Source organism: Ovis aries, chromosome 22, assembly GCF_016772045.2.
Source record: "Ovis aries strain OAR_USU_Benz2616 breed Rambouillet chromosome 22, ARS-UI_Ramb_v3.0, whole genome shotgun sequence".
In the NCBI taxonomy this organism is placed as follows: domain Eukaryota; kingdom Metazoa; phylum Chordata; class Mammalia; order Artiodactyla; family Bovidae; genus Ovis; species Ovis aries.
Window position 1 is genome coordinate 48,680,113 of NC_056075.1, and position 22,500 is coordinate 48,702,612.

At 56.9% G+C, this 22,500-nt stretch overlaps 1 protein-coding gene across 12 annotated transcripts in view; it reads right to left on the reverse strand.

Annotated features, from left to right (window-relative positions):
* The window catches only part of EBF3 (EBF transcription factor 3), a 119,481-nt gene that overhangs the window by 19,862 nt on the left and 77,119 nt on the right, over positions 1-22,500 (reverse strand). For 8 of the 12 annotated variants that reach the window (XM_042238474.2, XM_042238473.2, XM_027960588.3 and 5 more), the window contains exons 7-10: positions 19,755-19,836; positions 16,150-16,294; positions 10,744-10,874; positions 10,122-10,248 (exon numbers count right to left, since the gene is read on the reverse strand). In XM_042238474.2, coding sequence (XP_042094408.1) covers positions 10,122-10,248; positions 10,744-10,874; positions 16,150-16,294; positions 19,755-19,836 — 485 coding nt within the window. The remainder of the gene's footprint in view (positions 1-10,121; positions 10,249-10,743; positions 10,875-16,149; positions 16,295-19,754; positions 19,837-22,500) is intronic. The other 4 variants (XM_027960589.3, XM_042238472.2, XM_015103504.4 and 1 more) reach the window with 1 other exon arrangement.

The window sequence follows — 22,500 nt, forward strand, 5'->3', positions numbered from 1 at the left end:
AGAGGCAAGCTGAGGGACGCCTCTGGCATGACCCCCACCCCGCACCACGGATGGAGGTGGCCCAGCCCCCCAGGAACCCTCCCCTTCCCTCCTGTGCCCCCCCACCCCGCCACCCCCAGGGTGCACTCCCCAGCCCACTCATTCACGTGGAAAGCCATCACCAAGTCACAGCACCTGCCCTACTCAGCGCAGGCACATAGTGGGTGCTCCATCATAACGATGAAAGACCATGGTGACTCCGGGGACCTCCTGAAAATATGAGACCAATGGAGAAGGTTTATTTCCGTTCTTGACTGGGAGAAGCCAGAGTGAACACAACGTTTCCCGTGTGTCCACACAAGAACCCACTCACGAGTCTTTCACAGCAGCATCGCTTGTCTGACAGTCGGCCCTCCGTATCCCCAGTCCTAAACCCTCAGATGCGACCAAGTGCAGCGATGACCTTGGATTCGAAGGACTGAGCTGCAAGGGGCTCAAGCATCCGTGGGTTTGGTCCTGGAACCTGTCCCCAACAGGTCCCAAGGAGGGACTGAAGCAAGATGATCGGATGCATCGTGGTCCCAGCACAACGGGAGACCACGCGGCCGCACAGAGGAAGGCAGCACAGCGCGGGGCCGTAAAAGCCAACAGTGCGCTCCCACAGGACCCCGGGCGCTGTCTGGACCAGCGGAGGCACAGAGCAAAGAGCTGGAGGCCTCCGAGGCTTGGAGCGGCGGGGCGGGGCCGGGGCCGGGGCGGGGCCGGGCTGCTGATGGCCGCTTGGGCGCTTCTGTCGGGGAAGGTTCTGTTAGTGGTGGCACGACCTTGTGACCCTCCTAAGAACCGCTTAACTGTATGCTCAAGTGGGTGGGTTTTAGGCTGTGTGAGCTGCTGCTGCTGCTGAGTCACTTCAGTCGTGTCCTACTCTGTGCGACCCCATAGACGGCAGCCCACTAGGCTCCCCCGTCCCTGGGATTCTCCAGGCAAGAACATTGGAGTGGGTTGCCATTTCCTTCTCCAATGCAGGAAAGTGAAAAGTGAAAGTGAAGTTGCTCGGTCCTGTCCGACTCTTCACAACCCCGTGGACTGCCGCCCACCAGGCTCCTCCGCCCATGGGATTTTCCAGGCAAGAGTACTGGAGTGGGGTGCCACTGCCTTCTCCATTTGGATAAAGAACAGAATCTGAGGCGACTAGACCAGCACACACCCGCCTGCCAGGCCCTTACCCAGGGAAGGCCTCGCGTGGTCCAAATGCTGTCGGAGCGGAGTCTGGCGCTTGTGTAAAAGAAGAGAGGCTGCAACTGGGGTGAGCAGGCCTCCAGTTGGAGGGAGGGGCCTGGGGAAGAGACACCCCACCCCCCACTCAGGAAGGCTCTGCGGCCGCCCTCAGTCCCCACGGAGGCGTTTTTAACTCCGGCTTTTTAAGGTGAATAAAGAAGAAAAGCAAGGCGCTAAGTCAGAGCCTTTAAAGACAGTGTCAAGGTCAGTGTAAATACTGACAGGGCCAAGAAGAGACCCTGAGCACAGGATTCTGGGTTATGTCTCTCAAGTAAAACAGTCCTGTTTCTTCCCAAGGGGCCCCCCAAATCCCCAAACGTGTGGGGTTCAGAAGGCCTGTGGGACCTCAGCCACCTCTGAGCCCTGCCACCCCGCCCAGACTTGCTCCCCTCAGCTCCCCCACCCTGGGCTCAAGTTCTGCCCTGTGCCTGGAGACCCTCGACCTGCCTGGAGACTCCCGATCCACCTGGAGACCACGGAGACCCCGACCCGCCTGGAGAGCCCCTGACCCGCCTGGAGACCACTGACCCACTGCCGAGGTGCAGCCTGCCCGCCCCAAGCACCCGTGTCTGCAGAGGCTCCCCCCACAGTCCCCACAGCCACCCCTCTTCCCAGAGACTCGAGCCCCTTCCAGGACTTCCTGGCCATCGCTTCTCATCCTCACGCCTGAGCAGCTGGAATAGGCCCAGGTGCGGCCGAGGGCGGCCCGGAGCCAGGCCCCAGGCTGCCCATGCGAAGCCGGCGGGGTGCCCCAGGGGAACCCAGGGAATCACGCTGCGCCCCCAGCACCAATGAGACGCAGGCGGTCTCTGGCCTTTCCTGGCCACCTGCAGAGAACCTGGCCCAGGTGGGCCTCGGGGAGACGCTGACCACGGGAAGCCACAGGCCAATTCCCAGCCGTGTGGACAAGAGGCCTCTGCACCGCCCCCCGACGCCCGGCTCCCCTGAAAGACCACTGCCGCCCACGGGTGTTTCCTGAGCGCAGAGGCTAAAGGGGCCAGCGGTTGGGGCATTGGGCGGTGGGCAGCGGGGTGAGCAGCGTCCACCACCCCAGGCCTGTCTCCGGGGGGCCTCACAGACAGCTTACGTGAGTCTGCGGCCCCAGCACCTCACACTCTGTAGCTCGCGCTAACAGGTCAGCTTTCAAAACCACCTCCGTGTTCACCGGCGACCAGCACAAGGCAAACCGCTTCTGGCCTGGGGACCCTGTGGCCCGATGCCACAAGGATCACGAGCGCCCTGGCTGCACGGCCATCCCCACAGGCTTTCGGGAGTCCTGTGCTGGGGGCGTTAGGGAAGGGCACCAGGCTGGTCTTCACAAGCGGGCGGAGGTGACGGTTGGGCCTAGAGCAGCCGGCTGGGCCCCGGGGCCAGGCGCACAGATTCTGAGACTGGGCGGCACAGCGCCCCCACCCCCAGGGCTGAGACCCAGAAGGGCCCAGGGGAGTCCTAGGCAAGGGGCGTCTCCCGGGAGGATGAAAGGGCTGAAAAGATGGGAAGAAACGTGGCCAAACTCCCCCACCTCCAAACTCTCAGAGGCCCTGGCTGTGATCCTCGGTGGTCAGCAGGTGCTCGGAGTGAGAGAGGGTCAGCCCGTGGAAGGCTGGCCTACCGCCGGGGCTCACCGTGTTGGGAGGTGGGGTCTCCATCTGTGGAGGTGCAGGCAAGGGCCCTTGGGAGAGCTGGGAAGGGCAGCATCCAGGGGGGCGCAATGATGGACCCGCTGCCAGGCTGCACCTTTAAGGAGCGTCCCCCAAAGATGATCTACGTCCACCAGTCCCGAGATGGGCAGTGGCCCACGGTCTCCACAGGAGACTGTGTGTCTCACACTCAACAACCTCGGTAAAGAGTCTTCTGGAGCACATCCGCCCACCATGAGCACCCAGGGCCCTCGTGCAACCCAGTGACTACAGACTCTTTAAGAGCATCTGAAAACGTCCGTGTATTTGTTTCTGGGGGTGGAGCACACAGCTCACACCCGATGAAGACGTTCCAGGTGTTGCTGCCTTATTGAAAAGTCATCCTAAGAAAGAATGATTCAGCTTGTACTTTCTATGGAATACAACGAACAAAAAAAGGCCCAACCGATTCAAACGATAGTTTTTTAAAAAATGTTCTTTCTGTCAGGTTGAGCTTTTGGCTCAACTTAGAGCCTAAAGTGAAAGTGAAAGTCGCTCAGTCGTGTCTGACTCTTTCCGACCCTTTCTGACTCTTTTCTCCAGGACAGAATACTGCAGTGAGTAGCCTTTCCCTTCTCCAGGGCATCTTCCCAACCCAGGGATGGAACCCAGCAGATTCTTTACCAGCTGAGCCAGAAGGGAAGCCCCAAGACCTTCCCAAAACAAAGGTTTCAAATGAACGCCTGGGCGGCCCCAGGACACCGGCTTGCAGGGATGTGGAGGGAGGAGGCCCACGGTCCCTGTGGGGACTGTCCTTGTTCCCTTTCTCCCGGGACCACAGGCCAGCCTGCTGTTTCTGCTCCTGGTCAGAAGGCCCACAGCTTCCTTGGCGGGCTCTCCACTGAGATGGCCGTTCGTCCTGCAGCTTCCCCGGCCTCCTCCCGGACGCGGTGGGAGCTCCTCCCCGCAGGTGACACAGCTCTGATCTGTACGCCCTCCTCGCTGCCTTAGCCCGCTCTCCTGCTCCCGGGCACTCCCCCGGGCTCTGAGAGCAGCCCCAGGGGCAGGTGGGCTCCCTGACAGGCCAGAGACACCAAGTCAAGTCCCAAACTCGCCCTGTCCCCGTGGGGCAGGGGGCTGGTGGCCCGCAGCCCCTCCCCTGCCGAGGGAACCCATGACCCCTGTGTCCTCCGGGGAAGACGAATGGCTGTCTCCTCCTGGCTCCGTGTTGTCAGGTTCGGTGCTGAGAGTCAATACCTTCACCTTGACGTGGAAACTTCCTGATTTATCAGCCAGCTCCCCTCCCAGGCGAGCACGGCCTCGCCACGCACAGCCATCGGGCTCCGGGAAGAGCAGCCTATGGTCACAGCACTTGGAAACAAGCAAAGCCCCTCTGATGACAGACAAATGTGTCTTGTTAGCAACTGCCCAAAAGCGCTTGACTTGTACTAATAACAAAAAGGGCATGCTGGTCACCGTGGGTCCAAAGACGAAGCACCCTGTCACCAGCCTGGTTGGGAAATTAGCAAATAATGTTCTTTTCCTTGATAAATGGGTGACAGCTTCCTCTCACCAATCATTTCTAACATTTTGATGCATGCCTATGATCCCACTGGAGGAGCAGAAAAGTTTACTGGCCCTCAATTTTCAGATGATGAATGGAGCGCCTCTAAATGTGCGATTTCTGGATGAGGTATAGTTCATTTTAAGCAATTCTAGTAAATGGGTGTCACTGATTAGGACAGATCGTCTACTTGCGCAACAGCACACACGGTGTGTCTCATTCCCCGGCCTCCTCCGAGACAGCAGGCAAGGGGACGGCAGGCACCCGGGAGGCCTCGCCGCCCGGCTCCTGAGAGGGACACGGGGCTGGGCAGGCGTCCCCCACGCCGCGCCGCGTGCTGGCGGACTCACTGGTCGCCATCTGGTCCAGGGCTGGGCTGCACCATGCAGACGATCACAGGGGGCCCGCCCCTTCCTCTGTGGCCCCGAGGAGCCCCACCAATGGCCCCAGAGACAACCAGGTGGTCTGCTCGCCATCCCTGCCAACAGGGACAAGTTCGTCCTCTGCCCCCAGCTCGCAGCCAAGGACGAGCAAAGGTAGGTGGGGCGGGCGAGACATCCTGCTGGAGTTGTGCATTGTCTGGGGGGCTATGTCAGCTCTTGGGCCCTGAAGGGGTCTCCCCAAGCTGCTTTTCCAATTGACCGCCCTCATGTTAAAAGCAAGTCTGTCTGTCCTCCAGGGCGGCAGAGGTTGCCACTGACACCATCCGACTGGGAGCAGGAACTAGCGATGGCCCTGGGTCTGCAGGGTCCCCACTACAGCCAGGAACGCCCGGGGAGCCGCTGAGAGCCGCTGGGCCTCACTGGCTGGGACGGGGAAGCCAGGAATCACAGACATGGGCTGAAAGTGTCCCCCAAACCCCCAACCTGAAATGCAAACACCTCCCTCGCATCCACCTCCATGGTCAAAAACTGATCACCAAAATAATCACGTGGCTTACATTTAAGGGGAAGGAAGGCATGAGCAAGCAGTTTAGCAAAGTAAAAATAGTATGATTGGTGGGAGGCAATTAGGAATCGTCCGCTCTGGGGATACAAGTAATCTGTTTGAGAGGCACTGGGCTGGGAGACAGCGGGTCGGCGTGGCAGTGGTCGAAGGGTATCGACTCTGCTAGAGTGTCATCAGCTGTTGACAGAATCACGTCTGAATGCACACACAAGAACTTTAAAACACTTCAGAAATGCCCACGCCCTTCGAGAGGTGGGCCCAAGTGTGGGTTAGGTAGTGGGAGGCTGCCAAAGGACGTGGTGGCCCCCGGGGCAAGCCGACAGCCACCCCTGGTGCCAGACAGCTCCTGAGACGGAGTGAGCGCCTTCCCCCGCTCCCCGCCCTGGACATGTAGCCAGTTTTAAGCCAACTCCTTGGGAAAGCCCCTGATGCTGGAAAAATTGAAGGCGAAAGAAGGGGGCGGCAGAGAATCAGATGGCTGGATGGCATTGCCGACTCAAGGGACATGGGTTTCAGCAAACTCTGGGAGGTATTCAAGGACAGAGGGGCCTGGCGTGCTGCCATCCATGGGGTCGCAGAGAGTCAGACCTGACCGAACAGCTGAACAACAACCACCAATGATTAAAAAAATAAACCCTTATCAGGAAGAATGAAAACTGCTGGCAGTCGCTGGCTGAGCCTCGCGTCTGAGCTGCACATCACAGTGTGGAAGGCGGCCGTCTTTCTGTCCCCATCTCGTCCGCGCTTGGCCGCCACGCTCGGCCCCTGCCACTCCGGCCCTGGCACGGCCTCTGCCACCATCCTGCTCAGTAACTGAACTGGCTGTGCCCGTGGCAGCCTGCATGTTCATGCCTGGCCATTTGTGATAATTCCTTTAATTGAGCAAAAGAAATCTCTAAACTGAGGGGGGGGGGGGTCAGCCACACATTCGGGCACCAGAGGGCTACAGGAAGAGCCCCTGGCTGCCACGCCCACGAGTCAGGCCACCACCAACCAGCTCCTGCCCTTCCATGTCACAGGGAACCCTCTGCCACACGGACACACTGGCAAAAGGACACTTCTGATCATGCAAAAGCACCTCACACTCGCAAACGCTGTCTGTAAAAGCAGTTTTCCCTCGAACATAATTTCAATTAGAAGCATACAAATTCCAATTTGTCTTAATCGAGTAACACCGCAATGCTTACATTCTAATTAAAAAATAATTTCTTTTATTGCTCTGAACAACTTGATGTCTTTCTACTGGTTGAAATTATAAACGTGAGACTGTTCGCTCTGCCCATGGAGTTCCTCAGGTAGGATATTGCAGGACTGCTTTAATTATTATTAAACGAGCAAACGATACACTATTAGACAAATATTAAAACAAGCACTGCACTCAATTATTAATTTGCACTGTTCACTTTTAAATGCAGCAAATATCTCATTAATTTAATTTTAGGTGCCCACCCGTTTATATTGCATTTTACAGTCTGGAAGGCAATTTACTATTAACTGGCAATTACATACAGAGTGATTGTTAATTCTGCTCCTAAGTGCTAGCTGCTTGAAAATTGTTCTCTCTCTCTAATTTTTGACCTTCTTGCAACAGGGGTGAGGCGCGCTGGGAATACAAAGGACTGGTGTGGAGGAGCCGGACATGCCATTGAGACTCATTCTTTTAATTCACCGTGCTAATCAACTGCACTACCACCACCTCCCAAGGTAATTCTGCCTTTACTGGGGCTGAAAGCAGCCGGCAAAGGGGCCTGGCTGGGTGGGCTTGGTCTGCCCCCCACCACACACCCACTCTGGGTTGACACATCGGGTGTGGTTCCGAAGAACCTGGGGTTTTCCTCAGCTGCTGTAAACAGCTCGTTTAGACCTTGGCCTCTGGCAGCCTGACCACCTTACCCAGGAGGGCTCAGGGTGACATATCCCCGCGGGCCGGACTGCTGATGGGAGCCAGACGCCCAGGGGATGGGGCTGCCCGCAGGCTGTCCGGCCTCCAGGAGGGCTGGCGCAGCCTGTTGAGAGGAGCAATTCCCTGTGATTGCACCTCTGTCCCCATCAATTCCAGGGCAGCACAAATCAGACAGAAGCTTCCAGGTCAGACAGGTTATGACCCCACCTTCCCTCCACTCCCGGAGAGCACGGGGCCCCCTAGCCCTGACGCGCGTTTGAAATGTATATTCCCGTTGATGATGGGGGAGGCGTAGACGAGCCCCCCGCAGGAGGGGCCCCAGCTGGCTGAATGGCTTCACTGAGGCATCCATTCACGAGAGAACCCTTTGTGGAGTCCAGAGCCTTGGACTGCCGGGACAACGAGCATGGGGTCTGAGAAGCCCCCTCTCCGTGGTGCGGACACAGCACCGGCCGCAGAAACGGACGACGGTCACCGGGACACAGCTGTCCCTGGAACGGACTCGGGACACTCGCTTCCCTGAGGGCAGGGGCCCTCTGGCCAAGGAAGTTTTTCTGCCCCGCTGGGGGCAGCTGCTACGGAGAGCCACCCCAGCTCACCCACGCCCCGTGGCACCTGAGCGGCTGGGCCTCGGCCCTGGGACACCAGCTGCCCAAGCCACGGTGTCCGCACACCCTCCCTCCAGCCATGACGCCCGGCTCGTCAGCCCTCCTGCCTAGGGGGCTGCGGTCCCCGGTAGCCCGCACGCCCTCTCCAGCCGTGATGCCCAGCTTGGCAGCTCTCCTGCTGCGGGCACTGCAGTCCCCGGTAGCCCCCGGAGCACTTAGAGGAACCAGGCCTTCCTGCCGTCACGTCTCTTCTGAGTCAGCACCCCAACCACAGCCTGTGGGTCTCTGCAGCCAGAGCCTGAGGGTCAAGAACTGGGGATCTGGAGACCCGCGGGGGGCATGGCCGGGAGGCCAGAGGGGCTGACTCGGGCGGAGGGTCCCTGTCCATCTGGGGTAGACCCAGGTGGTCCCACTGCCTACAGATGTCCCCACCCCACAGTGCCTGGCCCGACTTGGCATCCATGCGGCCCGTGGCCGCTCAGGGCCTGCCAGCAAATACATGTCCCCTCCTCCGAGGGACCTAGACGCCTCAGCGGCTGTTCCTGGGAGCTCAGGTCACACACGCACCCGGGGGCAGCAGAAGCGGGGGGTCAAGCATCCCCCAGGGCCCCCAGGCAGGATGCGGGGGTCGGGTGGCCCCCAGGGCAGGACCTGGGGGTTGGGCGGCCCCCAGGGCGATACCAGGCAGGGTGGAGCAGGGCTCCCACTGCCCACATCCTGAGCTCATGGCCAGAAACCCAGCAGGGCACCCACAGGTCAGCAGTGGCCACGCAGAGGCGGCTGAGTGCTGCGGGGAGACAGCCCAGTGGGGACCTGCCTGCCCCCAGCTCCCGGCGGCCTCGGTGGTCCTTCTACCCAGAAGAGCTGCCGCCACGGCCACAGGTACGAGGCTCACAAGCAGCCCCGGCTGCTGCCCCACTTCCTGGGTCTTTATTATTTAGCAGGCTGGGGCCGCAGTCCGTCATCTCCTGGTGACAGCAGGGGGCCCAAGTCCCGGCCTGGAGGTAGGCGCCCATCAGCGTCCCCAGGGTCTTGGGCCCCAGGCAGCATGCGCTGGCCCCAAGGGCAGAAACGGCCCCTCCCTGCCCTGCTGACTCGCTCAGCGCTGCTCGGGGCCCATTCCCCGCCCTGGAGGTAGGCGCCCAACTGGAGGCCGCCTCGCCCCACCAAGGATGCAAGCGTCGCTGCATCCCAGGCTGTCAAGGGTCTGGGCGCCTCTGGACACGGCAGCCCTGCTCTCGGCCGGGACCTGAGCCAGGTGCAGCCCAGGGGAGACACTGGGCCGGCCGGAAGAGCTTACACTTCGAATCTGCTTCCTAAAGGGGGAGGAGGGTGAGTCGCCTCCACTCCTCACCCAACCCCCGAGTGGAAGGGACCTCCGTTCTACCTCGTCACCCACCCGTGGGACAGAGGAGAGGCCCACATCCCAGAGGAGCCCAGACCTGTCCCCCAGGTGCCCTGTGTGGGTAACAGCACATGGTCAGACCCTGAGGCCCAGAACAGGCTCCTGCGGGGACCTCCCGGCCACCCTGACCAGGTGAGCATATGGAAGCCACCCTGTCTGAGAACAAGCCCTCACCCCTAGGGCTCAGCACGCGCAGCCCTCTCAGACATCCCAGCCTCTGCAGGCGGCAGGACCAGAGGCTCCAACGCAGACAAGCCCTATGGTCACTGTGGTCTCTCTCAACAGCAGCCTCAGACGGGTCGTGTCCTCCAAGCCGCCTGTGTGCAAAGCACTGCGGCACACAGCTTCCGGATGGCGATCCAGGACCTCAGAGGGGACCCTTCCTGGTGATGTCCGAGTGCCCAGCCCCGCACAGAATTCAGACCCCCCGTCAGCAGCAGGGTGGTGTGCGGTGTGAGGCCCCAGGCTGGGGAGAGACCTGCTTCTGTTATCCACAGGTGTGGGTGACCTTGGGGACACGGCCTGACCTCTGGGACCTCACAGGGCAGCCACCCCTTGGACGCTGGGAATGTGGTTACCGACAGCCCACCGCCTCCTTTTACAGGCAGGACCACAGACGGGGTGAGGGGATGGATCCCGCAGCCCCAGGGGTCTGCACCTGTTCACGGCGTCACACCAGCTGGTCAAGGATGCGGAGACTTCCCCGATGACACCACCCCCTGGCTCACCCGCCAGTCCTCCCTGCAGAACCTGTGCAGGGACCCAGGGGCCATGGAGAGGCCCTCCCAGATCAGGAAGGCTGGAAAGGTGGACTCACCGGTGTAGACGAACCGCCCTGGAGCACCCTTACAGAACTGCTTGGACTTGTACGACAAGGTGACTTCGACGACTCCAGGAATGTGCCTCGGCGGCGTCTGGACACGGATGGCGTGGGGCGTGATCAGCTACGAGAACCATACAGTGAAGAGGCCTTCAGCAGCCTGGGCGTAAGAGGCGGACACTTGCCAGTTGGACATAATTACCAAAAATGAGCACAATTGGACCATCGTCTCTGAATGCTCCCTCCGAGCTGTCACCCAGACTCAGGACCTACAGTTGCGCTTTCAGGAAAAAGTCTGCAAATGATCCCGGGTGTAGTTTGCAGGAAAGGCCACAGGGCATCATTCATATGAAAATTGCCACCATATGTCTCCTTAAACCGGCTCCTAGTAATTCTAGCGCTAATTGTTCCAGGGCACTCGGGACCTCCGACAGCAGGTTTGAAACCCCAGGGCTGGGGAGCAGGGGGCAGAGTTCTGCACCCGCCCAGCAGAGAAGCCCCTGCCTTGGGCGCACCATCGGCTTTCAGGGGATCGGGCGGCGGGTGGCGCCGTCGACCGAGTGTCAGACGGTCCATGGACAAAGCCACGGTGGGAAGTGGACCGATCTCGCGGGCTTACCTCGCTCCACACCAGCATTGTCCCGAACACAACTTGGAGCCCGTCGAAGAAGTTGTCTCCGATGATGATCACGGTCGCGCCCCCCGTGGTCCAGCCTTCACTGGGACTGATGGCCTTGATGCACGGAGTGGCTGCCCACACAAGACAGAGAACGGGACCTTAGCGGCCGCCCCACCGCCGCCATGCTGTCCTCCTCCGCCACGCCAGACACCGCGGGAGACGGGCGGGCAGCCGCTCCTCCGGGCGGCACGCAAAGGGCAATCGTAGATCAGCGTGTTGATGCGTTTAAAGCAAACCCTTAAATGTTTTATAAAGCAAAGGCCAAGCCACTGAATACTTGTGAGTAAGAAAAAACAAAAAAAAGAAAGCAGCTTGATATAGCAAATTATGTGTCAGGGCAAATATGACGATTACAAATGATTAAGCAGCGCGTGCACGTGGCACGTCGATTTATCTGCTTTGCGGGCAGATCTGAGCAGAGTCAATCAAAGGCTGTTGGGGAGATGGAGGAGCGAATGCCTTGCATTTCGATTCCTCGTAAGCAGCTAATTGGGTTGGGTTTTTTCATCCATGAACTTTGCCTTTTGGTTCAAAACTTCATTTTCCTCTGTCACTTCACAATTACTACTTTTCACTTTTCATCAGGAAAAAAAAAATCAAAAGCACGATATTAATACTTTTGTCAAAGGTGCACATTTTACATCTAATGTTGTTTGTCGACAGGAATCCCCTGCCGCTGGCCTGACCTCCCTTTGTCTCCGGAGCGCTCACATTTGCATGAGTTATTACAATGCTGCTGCTCCGGGCCTGCTGGGGGGCGGGGGGGCGGTATAGACAGACCGCAAGGGCAGGCACAGGGGAAAGACCAGGAGGCCCATGCTCCCAGCAGCCCCATGCTCCCAGCAGCCCTGCTGCCAGCCTGCGGAGGCAAGGCTGAAGGCCACAGCCTCGAGGAGGCGGCTTTGTCCTCTGATCGGCTCTTCTCCTGCACGGGGCTGGGGACCATCTCCACCACCTGAGAGGGCCTGTCGTGGGCAGAGACCCAGTGCAGAGAGAGCTGGTTGCTGGGGAGACCCGGGGCGCGGCCCTCTGACCGGCAGGCCTCCTCTGCCAGGCTGGGCACCGTGGTTGGGACACTGGGACTCTCTGTGCCTATATCTTTGGTACAAAGAAGAGGCCTGCATGATGGGCGGCCGTGTGGCCCCTAGGCTCTGCCGTGTCTCCTGGATGACGCGGTCTGGACACAATTACAGCCTAGACAGGAGCCAACACGGGCCTTGGTCCTCCGTGGAGAGGAGGAGGAGCCCCCAGCGAGCCCTGGGCACCCCCGTGTCACCCGGATCCTCCTGGCGTCGGGGTGGGGTGGGTGCCGAAGTGAGTGGGACATGGAGGAGCTTGACTCCTGGCCCGAGGGGCCCTCCTCGTTCGGTGATCTTCCACCACTTGCAACCATCTCGGTGGAGATTTGTCCAGAAAACAGTAACTAAAGCTTCGTACACACGTGGCGGCTTGGCCACGCGGCCCCCACCCACCGGCTGCGGGGACGAGCCTCCCAAGGACGCCCGGGCCTTACTAGGCTGTCCATCCCATGTGAGCACGCCCCCACCCCCCGCCACCCCGAGTAGCTCAGCTCCTGATAAATCATCGTTTTAGACTCTGGGTCAGCTCTGGCCACACGTCTTCATAAGCAGGACTTCCCGGAAGCCTGCGTGTGGCTCGCTGACGGGTCAGAGGCAGCAGCAGACACGGGAGTTAATCACGGCAGGTATTGTTGTTGAGCCGGGCCGACACCACCTTCCTTTGTTTGCTCTAATGTTGGACTAGCGGGGGCTCTATTTGCTCATCCCCGCGAGGCTCCCTCAGCAGCAGACGCACAGAGCACACACGGGGAGCCTGCCCTTAACTAGCGCTGTTGACTTCATGCTAATAAGTTCATACAAATTTTCATTTCTGAGGCTTCCGAATGACATTTGCTTTTCTTAATTGCATGGAGAGCATTTGAAAAGGATCAGCTCTCTAAAGACTGACAAGTCCCCTCCAAGGGGGTGACCTTCATCAGCACAGCCAATTATGGCAAATAATTCACAAAAAAAAAAAAAAATTACAGTAAACAAATTTACTTTGGAGGTGAGAAAAGGAAAAAAAAAAAAAGAAAAAACTCCAGGATCTCCTGCCCGCACAGGAGATGGCTGTCTGGCAGCTGTGGCCCAGTGGAGAAGCCACAGCTCGGCTCCTCGGCAGAGATATCCCAGGGCCAGCCTCGCCTCCTCCGCGGCGATAGCCATCTTCCTCCTGCCTGTATTTGCATACATTTCAATGCACACAGAGAGAGGGAACATGTGTTCAATGGGAACCATAGCAAAATGAATTACACAGACAGCGTCAGAGATCTCATGATAGGCGTGCACAATACACTCGAGCAGATGACGGGAGCTGGCACCGCGGCCGAAGTTGGGCGGGGAGGAGCAGGGATGCGGCGGGAAGGGACCGCCCCCCGCACCCCCCCACCGTCTTCCTCGTGCTGGGACGCAGCCCTGAAGACACCGCCTGGCCGGCCCACTCTTCCATGTGGCCCAGGCTCCCTCCGGGGGCCTCCCGCCCTGCTCATCTGACCTGCACCGGGACCTGCCTTAACTCCAGGAGCCCCCCTCTCAGCCTGTGGGGTAGAAGGGCACCCGGGCTTTCCCCCACCCACCTTGGATGCCCACGAGGACGGGCTGGTCTGGGAACCAGGGTGCCCAACGGCTGAGGCCGGCATGGGCATCTCAGAAAATGAATGTGGATGCCACCTGAGCCCAGAGATGCTGACTGAACCGCTGGGGTCCCCCGGCCTTTCTGTAGGGGGCGGGGGGGTCTCATCCAGGATTCTGTCAGTAAACAGCTTCCTGTCCTGGCTCCTGGTAATCAGCCTGCTCTCCTGAGTACCACCACAGCGCTGCCACCTTCCCTGCGTCCACAATATCGAGGCCCTCCAACAGGCCTAATCTTGCCTCATGAAGACTCCTTTGTTCTGCCTGCTAAAATGTCTTGTAATTGTGCTCGAGATGTCCAGATGGCTGGCTGATACTCCAGCTGATGGGATTATACCTTTTACCTCTCCTAGGGCCATCTGTTCCCTTAACTCGCTAAAGCCCCCGCAGCCTGGCTTCCGTCGACCTCGCTGCATAAACCTAACCGCATTACGGCACTTGGCATGCAAATCGCTCTTGCTGCAGGCCGGGTGCTGGGCAGGGCCCACGCAAGGTTGAAACAGGGTTGGAGGCGTTTACGAAGGGACAAGTGACAAGGAAAAAAAAAAAAAAAGCAAGCCCGGGTTCTTCTGGGCTGCGCTGGAAGGTGGCACGGCTGTTTTCCGTCGCTTGTGTTCAATACTGTAAATAATCTGCCTTGCTTTTTTGTGAGCTCAGAGGACGCGGTGGCAGACATCCACAGCAGCAGGGGGAATTAGTTCACTTGGAAGTCATCAGCGAGTGTGTACACACTGCTGGTGAATATTAGATGATTGGATAATGAGGTGTTAGCCAGGAGAGGCTGCAGAGAGGCCCAGATCTATGCTTTCTGGGGGCACCTCTTCCTTAAAGAATGCAGGCCCTGTTCAAAGCCAAGATGGCACCCAGTGGTAGGTACTAACCAGGAAGAAGCAAGGAAAGAGAATGACACAGACTGGCCCAGAAACGAACTCCCTAAGTGCCAGCCCTCGAAGGGAGTGGAGGCAGTATCTCTCCTGGTCCCAGAGAGACCCCTGTCGTGTTGTGTAGGGCACCTGAGATCAGGGCAGCAGTCACAGAGTGCACAGAAACCTCCCCAGGATGGCAAATGCCTTTCTTGAAGACCGACACAGATCAGCTCTCAGAGTCACCTATTTGCATCTTTCACTTATGAGTCATTTTCGGGGGTGGAGTAACATATTCCAATCTCTTAATGTTGATTAAAAAAAAAAACAACTGAAAACCTAAAAAAAAAAAAAATCTCAAACCAGACTGCTTCTCCAAATAGCTCTTGATGAGTTGGGTTTTATCTCCAAGGTACCCAAGAGTGGCCTTTATTTTCCTAAATGCTATATTTTCTGCTTACAGTCAAATGCTTTTTCATGCTACTTACAAAAAATAAATACTCATACTTTGCTCAGATCATAATAGCTCATTAGAGGAGGCTGATTTTGGACCCAGACTACAACCAAACACCAGAGGGCCATGGGGCCATCCTGAACCTATCATGTTGCCAGCGCTGGCCCTCTGGGGAAGCAGGGACCGAGGACTGGGATCCAACCTTCTTAATTGTGAACCTCATTAGTGATGGTTACTAAGCAAAACACACACCTACCTTCACTGCAGAGAAAGGAGATAAACAGTACGTCACAGATTCTAATGACTCTGGCGCCCAGGGCGACCTTTAATTATTATATTTTTGTTCTCTTACACCTTAGTCATTAATGTAGAAAAACAAATTAGTTTATTTTTGTGGACTGCAGCAGATTCATAAATCGTCTTCCCGTTCTGACGTCTGAATCATACTTCATTCTGATGACCCACAAGGGCTTCGTTCATTTTCCTGCCAACAGTCTGTCTGCCCCACGTGCAGCTCCTGAACCCAGGACCTCAGTCTAGAGAGTTTGTCTTAAAATCACTTAGTCTACAGGCTCTTTGAAGAATTTCATCATGCTGCTGTGTTTGCAATTCACTTAAAAAAAAACAACTCACATTACTTTCCCAGCAATTTTTATTGGTCAGAACCTCATGCTTTTCATGGACTGTTTTATAGGGGACCAGACCTTACGTTAGGGGGAGATACCCGCCTGTCCACACAGAGCAGGTGACGGCAGCTTGGAAAGGTCCGTGTCTGTGTGTTTCTGCATCCTGACTACAAGCCTATCACCCTTACTAAATTTCTTCTCATTTAACAAGCAAAACAAGAAGTCCGTCACTTGGAAGCGTTTGGTACACATTTTATGCTGGTTTTTTTTCTCTTGTTCCCTCCACTCACACCCCCACGTGTGGACACACACGCACGTGCGCAGGCTGTCTCCCCACGGAGGGCCAGGAGGTCCCCGAAGCCCACAGGACCAGGATGTGAGCGCCCTAGCAGGTGCCCAAAGCCTTGGGGATGACCCGGATGGAGGCTTACAAGAAGCCAAAAAAACCCCACATAAATGAAAACTGCAGGAAATGCTCTAAGCAAAAGAAACAAATCTTAGACACAGATCAACCAATAAAGTGAGGGCCACGGGGGTGAGCAGGGTGGGAAAGCCGAGCCCGCCGACCCCCCCAGTGGGGGAGGGGAGGGGGCCGCCCCGAGGACGTGGGGACCAGGGAGGGGCAACTGGACATGAAACCACAACAACAAAAAGGATGGCGCGAAGAAAAGGAAGCATCGCAAATAAAAAGAAGACGCTCAGCGTGTGCCTACCATTTTCCAGATAAGAAGGGGCCGTACCTTCTGACGGGTCCAGGCGGCGGGCCCGCCGCCCGTGCTTGGAGTTGTTGTGCACAAACATGTTGTCGGACACGGCCAGCACGTGGCCGTCCACGTTGACCGTGGTGGACACGACAACCTGCGGAGACAAGGGCCGGTGAGACCCGAGGCAGACGGGAGCAGGGCCCACCAGGCAGCGGGCCCCCCCGAGCCCCCCGCGGCTGCTCCTGGATCTGCCTCGAAGCCACGTGCGCGCACACACACACAGCCTTTTTCGGCTAATGGGGTGGGTGGGTTGTTTTGTTGTGACTCAAGATTGCTTCTCTTCCAAACCCGCTGCACTAATTACAGTTTAATCTCCTATTATGCTAACAAGTGAATCCAATTCAGAGGGAAAAATTCTTCGCCATTAGCTGCAGAAACACCCCTCCAGCCACTCGTCTTAAAGCTACCGTTTTGATTGATCTGTTCACATATTGATTAGATAGTTTATCTAATTAAAATGGGTTCACTGGAGACTGTCCTTCCTTGAGGAGTTGTGAGGATTCAGAGTTGTCCCCGCTCCCCTCCCCCTCCCCAAAAAAGGCTTCATAAATCAGAAGCTATTTCTACTGCCCACATTCTATCATCAAATGAGCCCAGGTCAATGTCACAGTTACAGCCAGTGTCTGGTAATGAACGTTTTTGCATCTGAAAAGACCGAGCTGAATAGGAATAAAGTGGTTTCTGAGCAGGGAAAGTATCCTTTCTCACATTCACAGTGAGGAAGGTGAGGACCACTCTGTCTGGGGAACGAGCTTCCTGCTGGAGGGATGACTCGGCCCTGATCCAGGTTCAGGCCCTCCCCAGTTTCAGTACTTCACAGGAGTAAAGAAGGAAGTCACGCTGGCAGGGACAGCCTTGCTCCCAGGGACACCTTCCCCGGGGAGCTTGCGACAAGCACCCCAGAATCGGTACCCCCGCCTAGCTAACAACTCAGGAAACAGGAAAAGACACCGGCCCTGAGATCCGCCTTGAACAGAGGGGCTCTGCATAATGCATTATCTCTGGGAGACCTGGGGTAGCTGAGACATGAGCCCAGACGTGAGCCAGAGCCTGGATCTGGGGTGCAGGGAGCCCCGGTTCTTGTTCAGACAGCAGGGAGGGCCAGCTCCACCCAGAGAACCACAGCCTCACAGAGAACAGCTGGGCAGGTACGGGGGCACCAGGAGGTGGGCACATGTCAAAGCCTGCCACACGAGGTGGCGTAAAAGCCTCAGCTGTGGCAAGCCTCCGTGAACAAGGAGCCACACATGCAAGATGCAGGGGAGAGCTGGGGGGTGGAGATAGGACGGGGCGGGGCAGGGCGGCCAGGCGCTCGGGGGGATTCTTCACGCTTTCTGTGAAACTTTTCTGTAAACCTTAAACTGTTCTTATAAAAAGCCTGCTAGTTTAAAAAAATGACAGATAAAACTAATTATAAGGAAAAGGTTTTCAAAAAGGCAAAGCTACATATTTATATGTGAAGGCATTCTACGTATTTGTATGTCAAGGTGTCTGTGAGTAACTAATGTCTTATAAGAGTCTCAGGCCCCACAAGAAGACGGCAAGGTATGACAAGTACCCATTAGACCCCCCCCCCCCCCGCCAAGGGAGGGACCACCTTCCTGGATGACCCTCTATCACTGTGGGCACTGCCAAGATTGTGCAAGTCTCCACAGCACAGGCCCCTCTGAGCCTCGAAATAATGCCAGCATCACTGCCAGTCCAGCGTCCCCAGGTCCAGGGTGAGACATCCCTGCCGCCCTGTCAGGGGTGGCTCTGACCCCACTCTGGGACCACTACTGGCCTGGCAGGCTTGATGCCAGGGTCACGCAGGTGCCCTCCTGGCAGCCTGTCTGCCAGTCCCCACCCTGGGCACAGAGGGGCCTCGACCAACACGCCCCCATGTGGGATGCAGAGACACAGAAGTAACCCTGAGCCACACACCTGACCCTCTCCATTCCTCGACCATGATAAGTTCAAGAAACAAGAAAGGGTAAAAGTAAACACACAAAAGGACACCATCTCTGCTCTGTCGTCTCTATATAGGTCAGTCGCCAAGGGAAAAGTGTCGCTGAGCAGAGAGCGTGGCGGGCTGTGTTCCGTTTCGCAGCCGGCCAGCCCCGCCATGCACCTACGGAAAGGTGCTGAGACCGATACGGGCTGGAAACGCATGCAAGCCCTGACCTGCTGCTCAGCTCAGCTAAGTCTCCTGAGAGGCAGGGCGAGCAGCTCCAGACACTGGAGGAGGCCCTTCTAGGAACTGCAGGCCACGTGCGCCCGAGGCTGCCTGTGGCCACTGCTGAGCCTTGTGTGACCTCCGGTCCACCCAGTGGACCGGTGTGGAGCCCTGCGCCCGAGGACTGGAAGCAGGCCCACTGCCTGCAGGAGACAGGTGACTCCTGCACCTGACTGCGGGCTGGCTGCTGGCTCCACCCCCTGACTGCTGGGCTGGATGTCAAGACAGGGGTCCGGTGTTTCACCCGAAGACTGAAGCACCACTTACGTTTCCAGAAAAGCCTTGAGTGATTTGATGGTAAATCAAATGCCAAAGAAGAACCATCTGGCAATACCCAGCCTAGCAATGGGGGCCCACTTTCTTCGCTGGCAGGTAAGGACCAGTTCTGTGTCCCGGCCCAGATATTTTTATGATGAAAGTCAGTAAAATAATCCATCCTGTGTGCTGAGCACCCTTCCCCTGAAGCCACCTCCCGGTCATTCACAAAGGCAAGAACAATGTGACTGGATTGTAGTTTATCTAACTGAAAACCAACTGAACCCCAAACTGGCTTGCCATCTAGCTCCTTGAGAGCAAATCCTGGGATCTGAGGCCAAGCAGAGGACGAGCTAGCCTGGGTGCAGGGACGCAGTCCAGCTTGTAGGCGAGGAATCAGGGGATTCCTGGGAGGAGGGAAGCTGAGCAGGGGAACAGCCTACAACTGGGGGAGGCCTGGCTGGAACAAGTCCAGCCCCGCCAAGAGGTGGCCCCTCCATTCTGGGAGGGGACCCCACGTATTACCCAGCGGAGTTCCCCACAACAGGCCAGGCCATCCCTAAGGGAGATCTTTGGTGTGGCCCCCAAAGTCTAACCAGCCAAGCGAGAAGCAGGGAAGAGACTAAGTGAGACGCTAACCTTAGGAGGCCTTGACTTGGAAAGATCCTTCAAGTCTCTGTAACACACCCATAGCACTCATCATGGTTGAATGTAAGACAGACTCCAACCTAACCTACAGCTCTGATTCCTCTGATTTCAGGGTGCCCTGCCGACTAACGTGCAGAGCCGGGCCGTGTGCCCACTGCAAGGGGCACACACACATACCCCCTCATCAGAGCAGAAACTCACACCATGTTTCCAGAGCAGAACTCACTCTGATGTATGTCTCAGCGGGCTGCATAGCTCTGGCCAACGCAAGCTGCCACATCATTTCAAAGCATTCGATTTAAAGGTTCCATCAAATGAACCCATCCTGGTTTGCACCCAGGCCCCTGGAAACTAAACACTGACTCCCCAAACCACTGCACACCAGAGAATTCGACTTTCGTACTCCAAGTGCGGACCGCGGTCCAGAATCGCGTACCTGGAATCTTCGCATGTCCCGGGGGTTGCCTGCATTCTTCAAACAGTTCTGATTGCACTTGAGGAAAAACTTTAGAAAGAATCTACAAAGATACAAAAAATGGATATTTGTTAGGGTTATCAGACAAAAGACACAAAGTTTTTGAAAGGTACTCTTGCCTGGGGAGCCAGGGAAACGACCCCACGCCATCTGCTGGCTGCCCTGTAGGGAGCGAGAGAGAGAGAGAGAGAGAGAGCCGGGGGCAGCCAGGCAGGCACCCCCAGGTCCAGCGCCCAGTGTCTCCACGTGCGGAAGGAGTGACTTACATTTGTTTTGAGAGCTGGGGCTTTTCCAAGCTCTAAAATAACAACTGTGCCTTGGACTGGCCATTTCTCACCTGGATCTTTGCACAACCATTAACCCCTGGAGACCTGTCCACCCTAGAGAGGGCTGCCAACTTCAGCAAATAAAAACACAGAATACCTAGTCAAAACTGAATTTCAGATAAACAATGAATAATGTTTGGACAGGCCTGTCCCAAAGCATGCATGCATGCTCAGTTGCTCAGTCATGTCCAGCTCTTTGCAACCCCATGGACTATAGCCCACCAGGCTCCTCTGTCCATGGGATTCTCCAGGCAAGAATACTGGAGTAGGTTGCCATTTCCTCCTCTAGGGGATCTTCCCAACCCAGGGATTGAACCTGCATCTCCTGTGTCTCCTGCCTTGGCAGGCAGATTCTTTACCACTGATCCACTTGAGAATTCCAAAGCCTATATCTATCCTTAAAAAAAAAAAAAAAAAAAATTTGTCTATCTGAAATTCAAACTTAACGGGGCGTGAATTCTACCTGGCAGCCCAACCCTATGGGGCCACCACTGCTTGGGTTGCCACACTTTTAAAGGAAAGTTTTTCAAGTTAAAATAAGTACACATCTTAAGAGAAAATTGGGGATGTTGTTTTCAGGGCAGTGATGTCTGTGAAAGGCCTATGTGTGGTTTTAAGGGACTGATCAAGGCCCCCACGTGCGGCAGGGAAACGCTCAACGCCCTGGCTGGAGAGCGAGGCAGGACGCAGAAGGGGTCCTGTTCCCCACCCAGGCCTGGTCTTGCTGGGAAGCATGACGTTTCAGGGGTCTCCAAAGTGCTGAGACGCCGTCCTCCACACGCCCACGTGCTCCGGGACAAACTCCAATGCCCTGACTTGTGACAGAGGTGCACGGGCCCTAGGAGGCCTGGCTATACCCCCAGCCACGGGAGAATGGGAGTCTCAGACCTCCACCACCGCTGCCTCCTCTCAAGACGGCCACGGGCGTCCTGAGCCCAACAAAGCCGGGGCCTCTGGGCTGACACGCATCCACACGGCCATCAACACTCTTCTCCATTTTCCTCCCAAATCTCAACGTTCCACTGGATGATGACCCAGTTTTTACGAAGCTTCACGTGATAGCCTTGACTTCAACCTGAAAGCCAAGGTTCCTTGCAGTAGCTTATCATCTCAGAAAATAAAAAAGATCCAGAAGACGGAGATTCACGTCTCCCAGCGTATCCGGGACGACTTTCCACCAGAGCAGAGGAACACCCAACTGACTGGCGGGGGAAAAAGAATAGTGGCCACTTAATTAAATTTCCTTACATCCCGCGCGGCCTCACTATTTTAGGCTGGAATTTACATCTTTTATTAACTCGCCTCACCTATACACTCAGCTTGCCGCGCCTCTGAACACCATCTGCCGTCACGTACAGTAAGCCACCCGGCCGTCCACCCACCAATTTCTCCTAACAACCACTGTGCAATTAAGCTCCACGCGCTCCGCAGCGAGGTAAATTAGGCGCACCTGCGGCCACCCGGCACCCGACCGCATCAGGAAGGCCCTAACAAGGTGAGGGCGTCACCGAGTTATCGTCCTGTCAGGCAATTAGGTTTCCACTTTGGGGACAGCCACGCCGGTGCAATTACTCCACACATTACCAGCCGGCTCATCTGCGGGCCAGAGCTGCTCCGCCGCGTGGAGCCGGCCGGCAGAGCCCTTCATTCGGGGCCTGATCTCCCCCCTCCAGAGCAGGCGACTTCCAAGCCCTTGCTGTCTCTCTAGCCCACTCACCCTTTCACCTCCAGGGGGGGCAGAGTGGGCATCGAGCCTGCACGGCCATGCCGTGTGAGGTCACCATGGGCCTTGACTGCTGGCGGCTACAGAGAGGGGCAAAGTGGGGTGCTGGGCCCCAGAGCCATCCCAGACATCTTGGGGCTCCCCTGTGGACACACACGCTTACACGTTCTGGCCTTGTAGGCATCAGTAGGGTTCTTTTCCAAGTTTCTGAAGAGCAGCAAAAGCACCTGGGAGAGACCTATAGGCCTGAGTGTGGGGCCTTCAGAGCTGGGTTCCTCCCCAGCATCGGGCCCCAGTTACTCAGACCAAACAAGGCCCAACATGCGTGGGGACAGACAGAGGAGGAAGAGGAGGCCTGTGTCCAGTTTCTGCCCTCCTTCCTGTTCCTGGAGGATTCGATCAGGCCTCTCCTCGGTGGGCGGTCCAGTCCAGCGCACCGAACCATCCCAAGGACTCACCCAGCCTGGATCTCCGCCTGCAGGGGCCTCCCTGCCATCTGGGGAGGCTGAGAAGGGACGCACACATGAGGTCGGATGGTAATTCTCATCCTTTACTCAATTACCCTTTAATTGGCTTTTCCTAAGGTATATCTGACAAGCACTTTACGTATCTCACTTCTAGAGTCTGGTACACAAAGGATTTAACACTCTTGTTATGA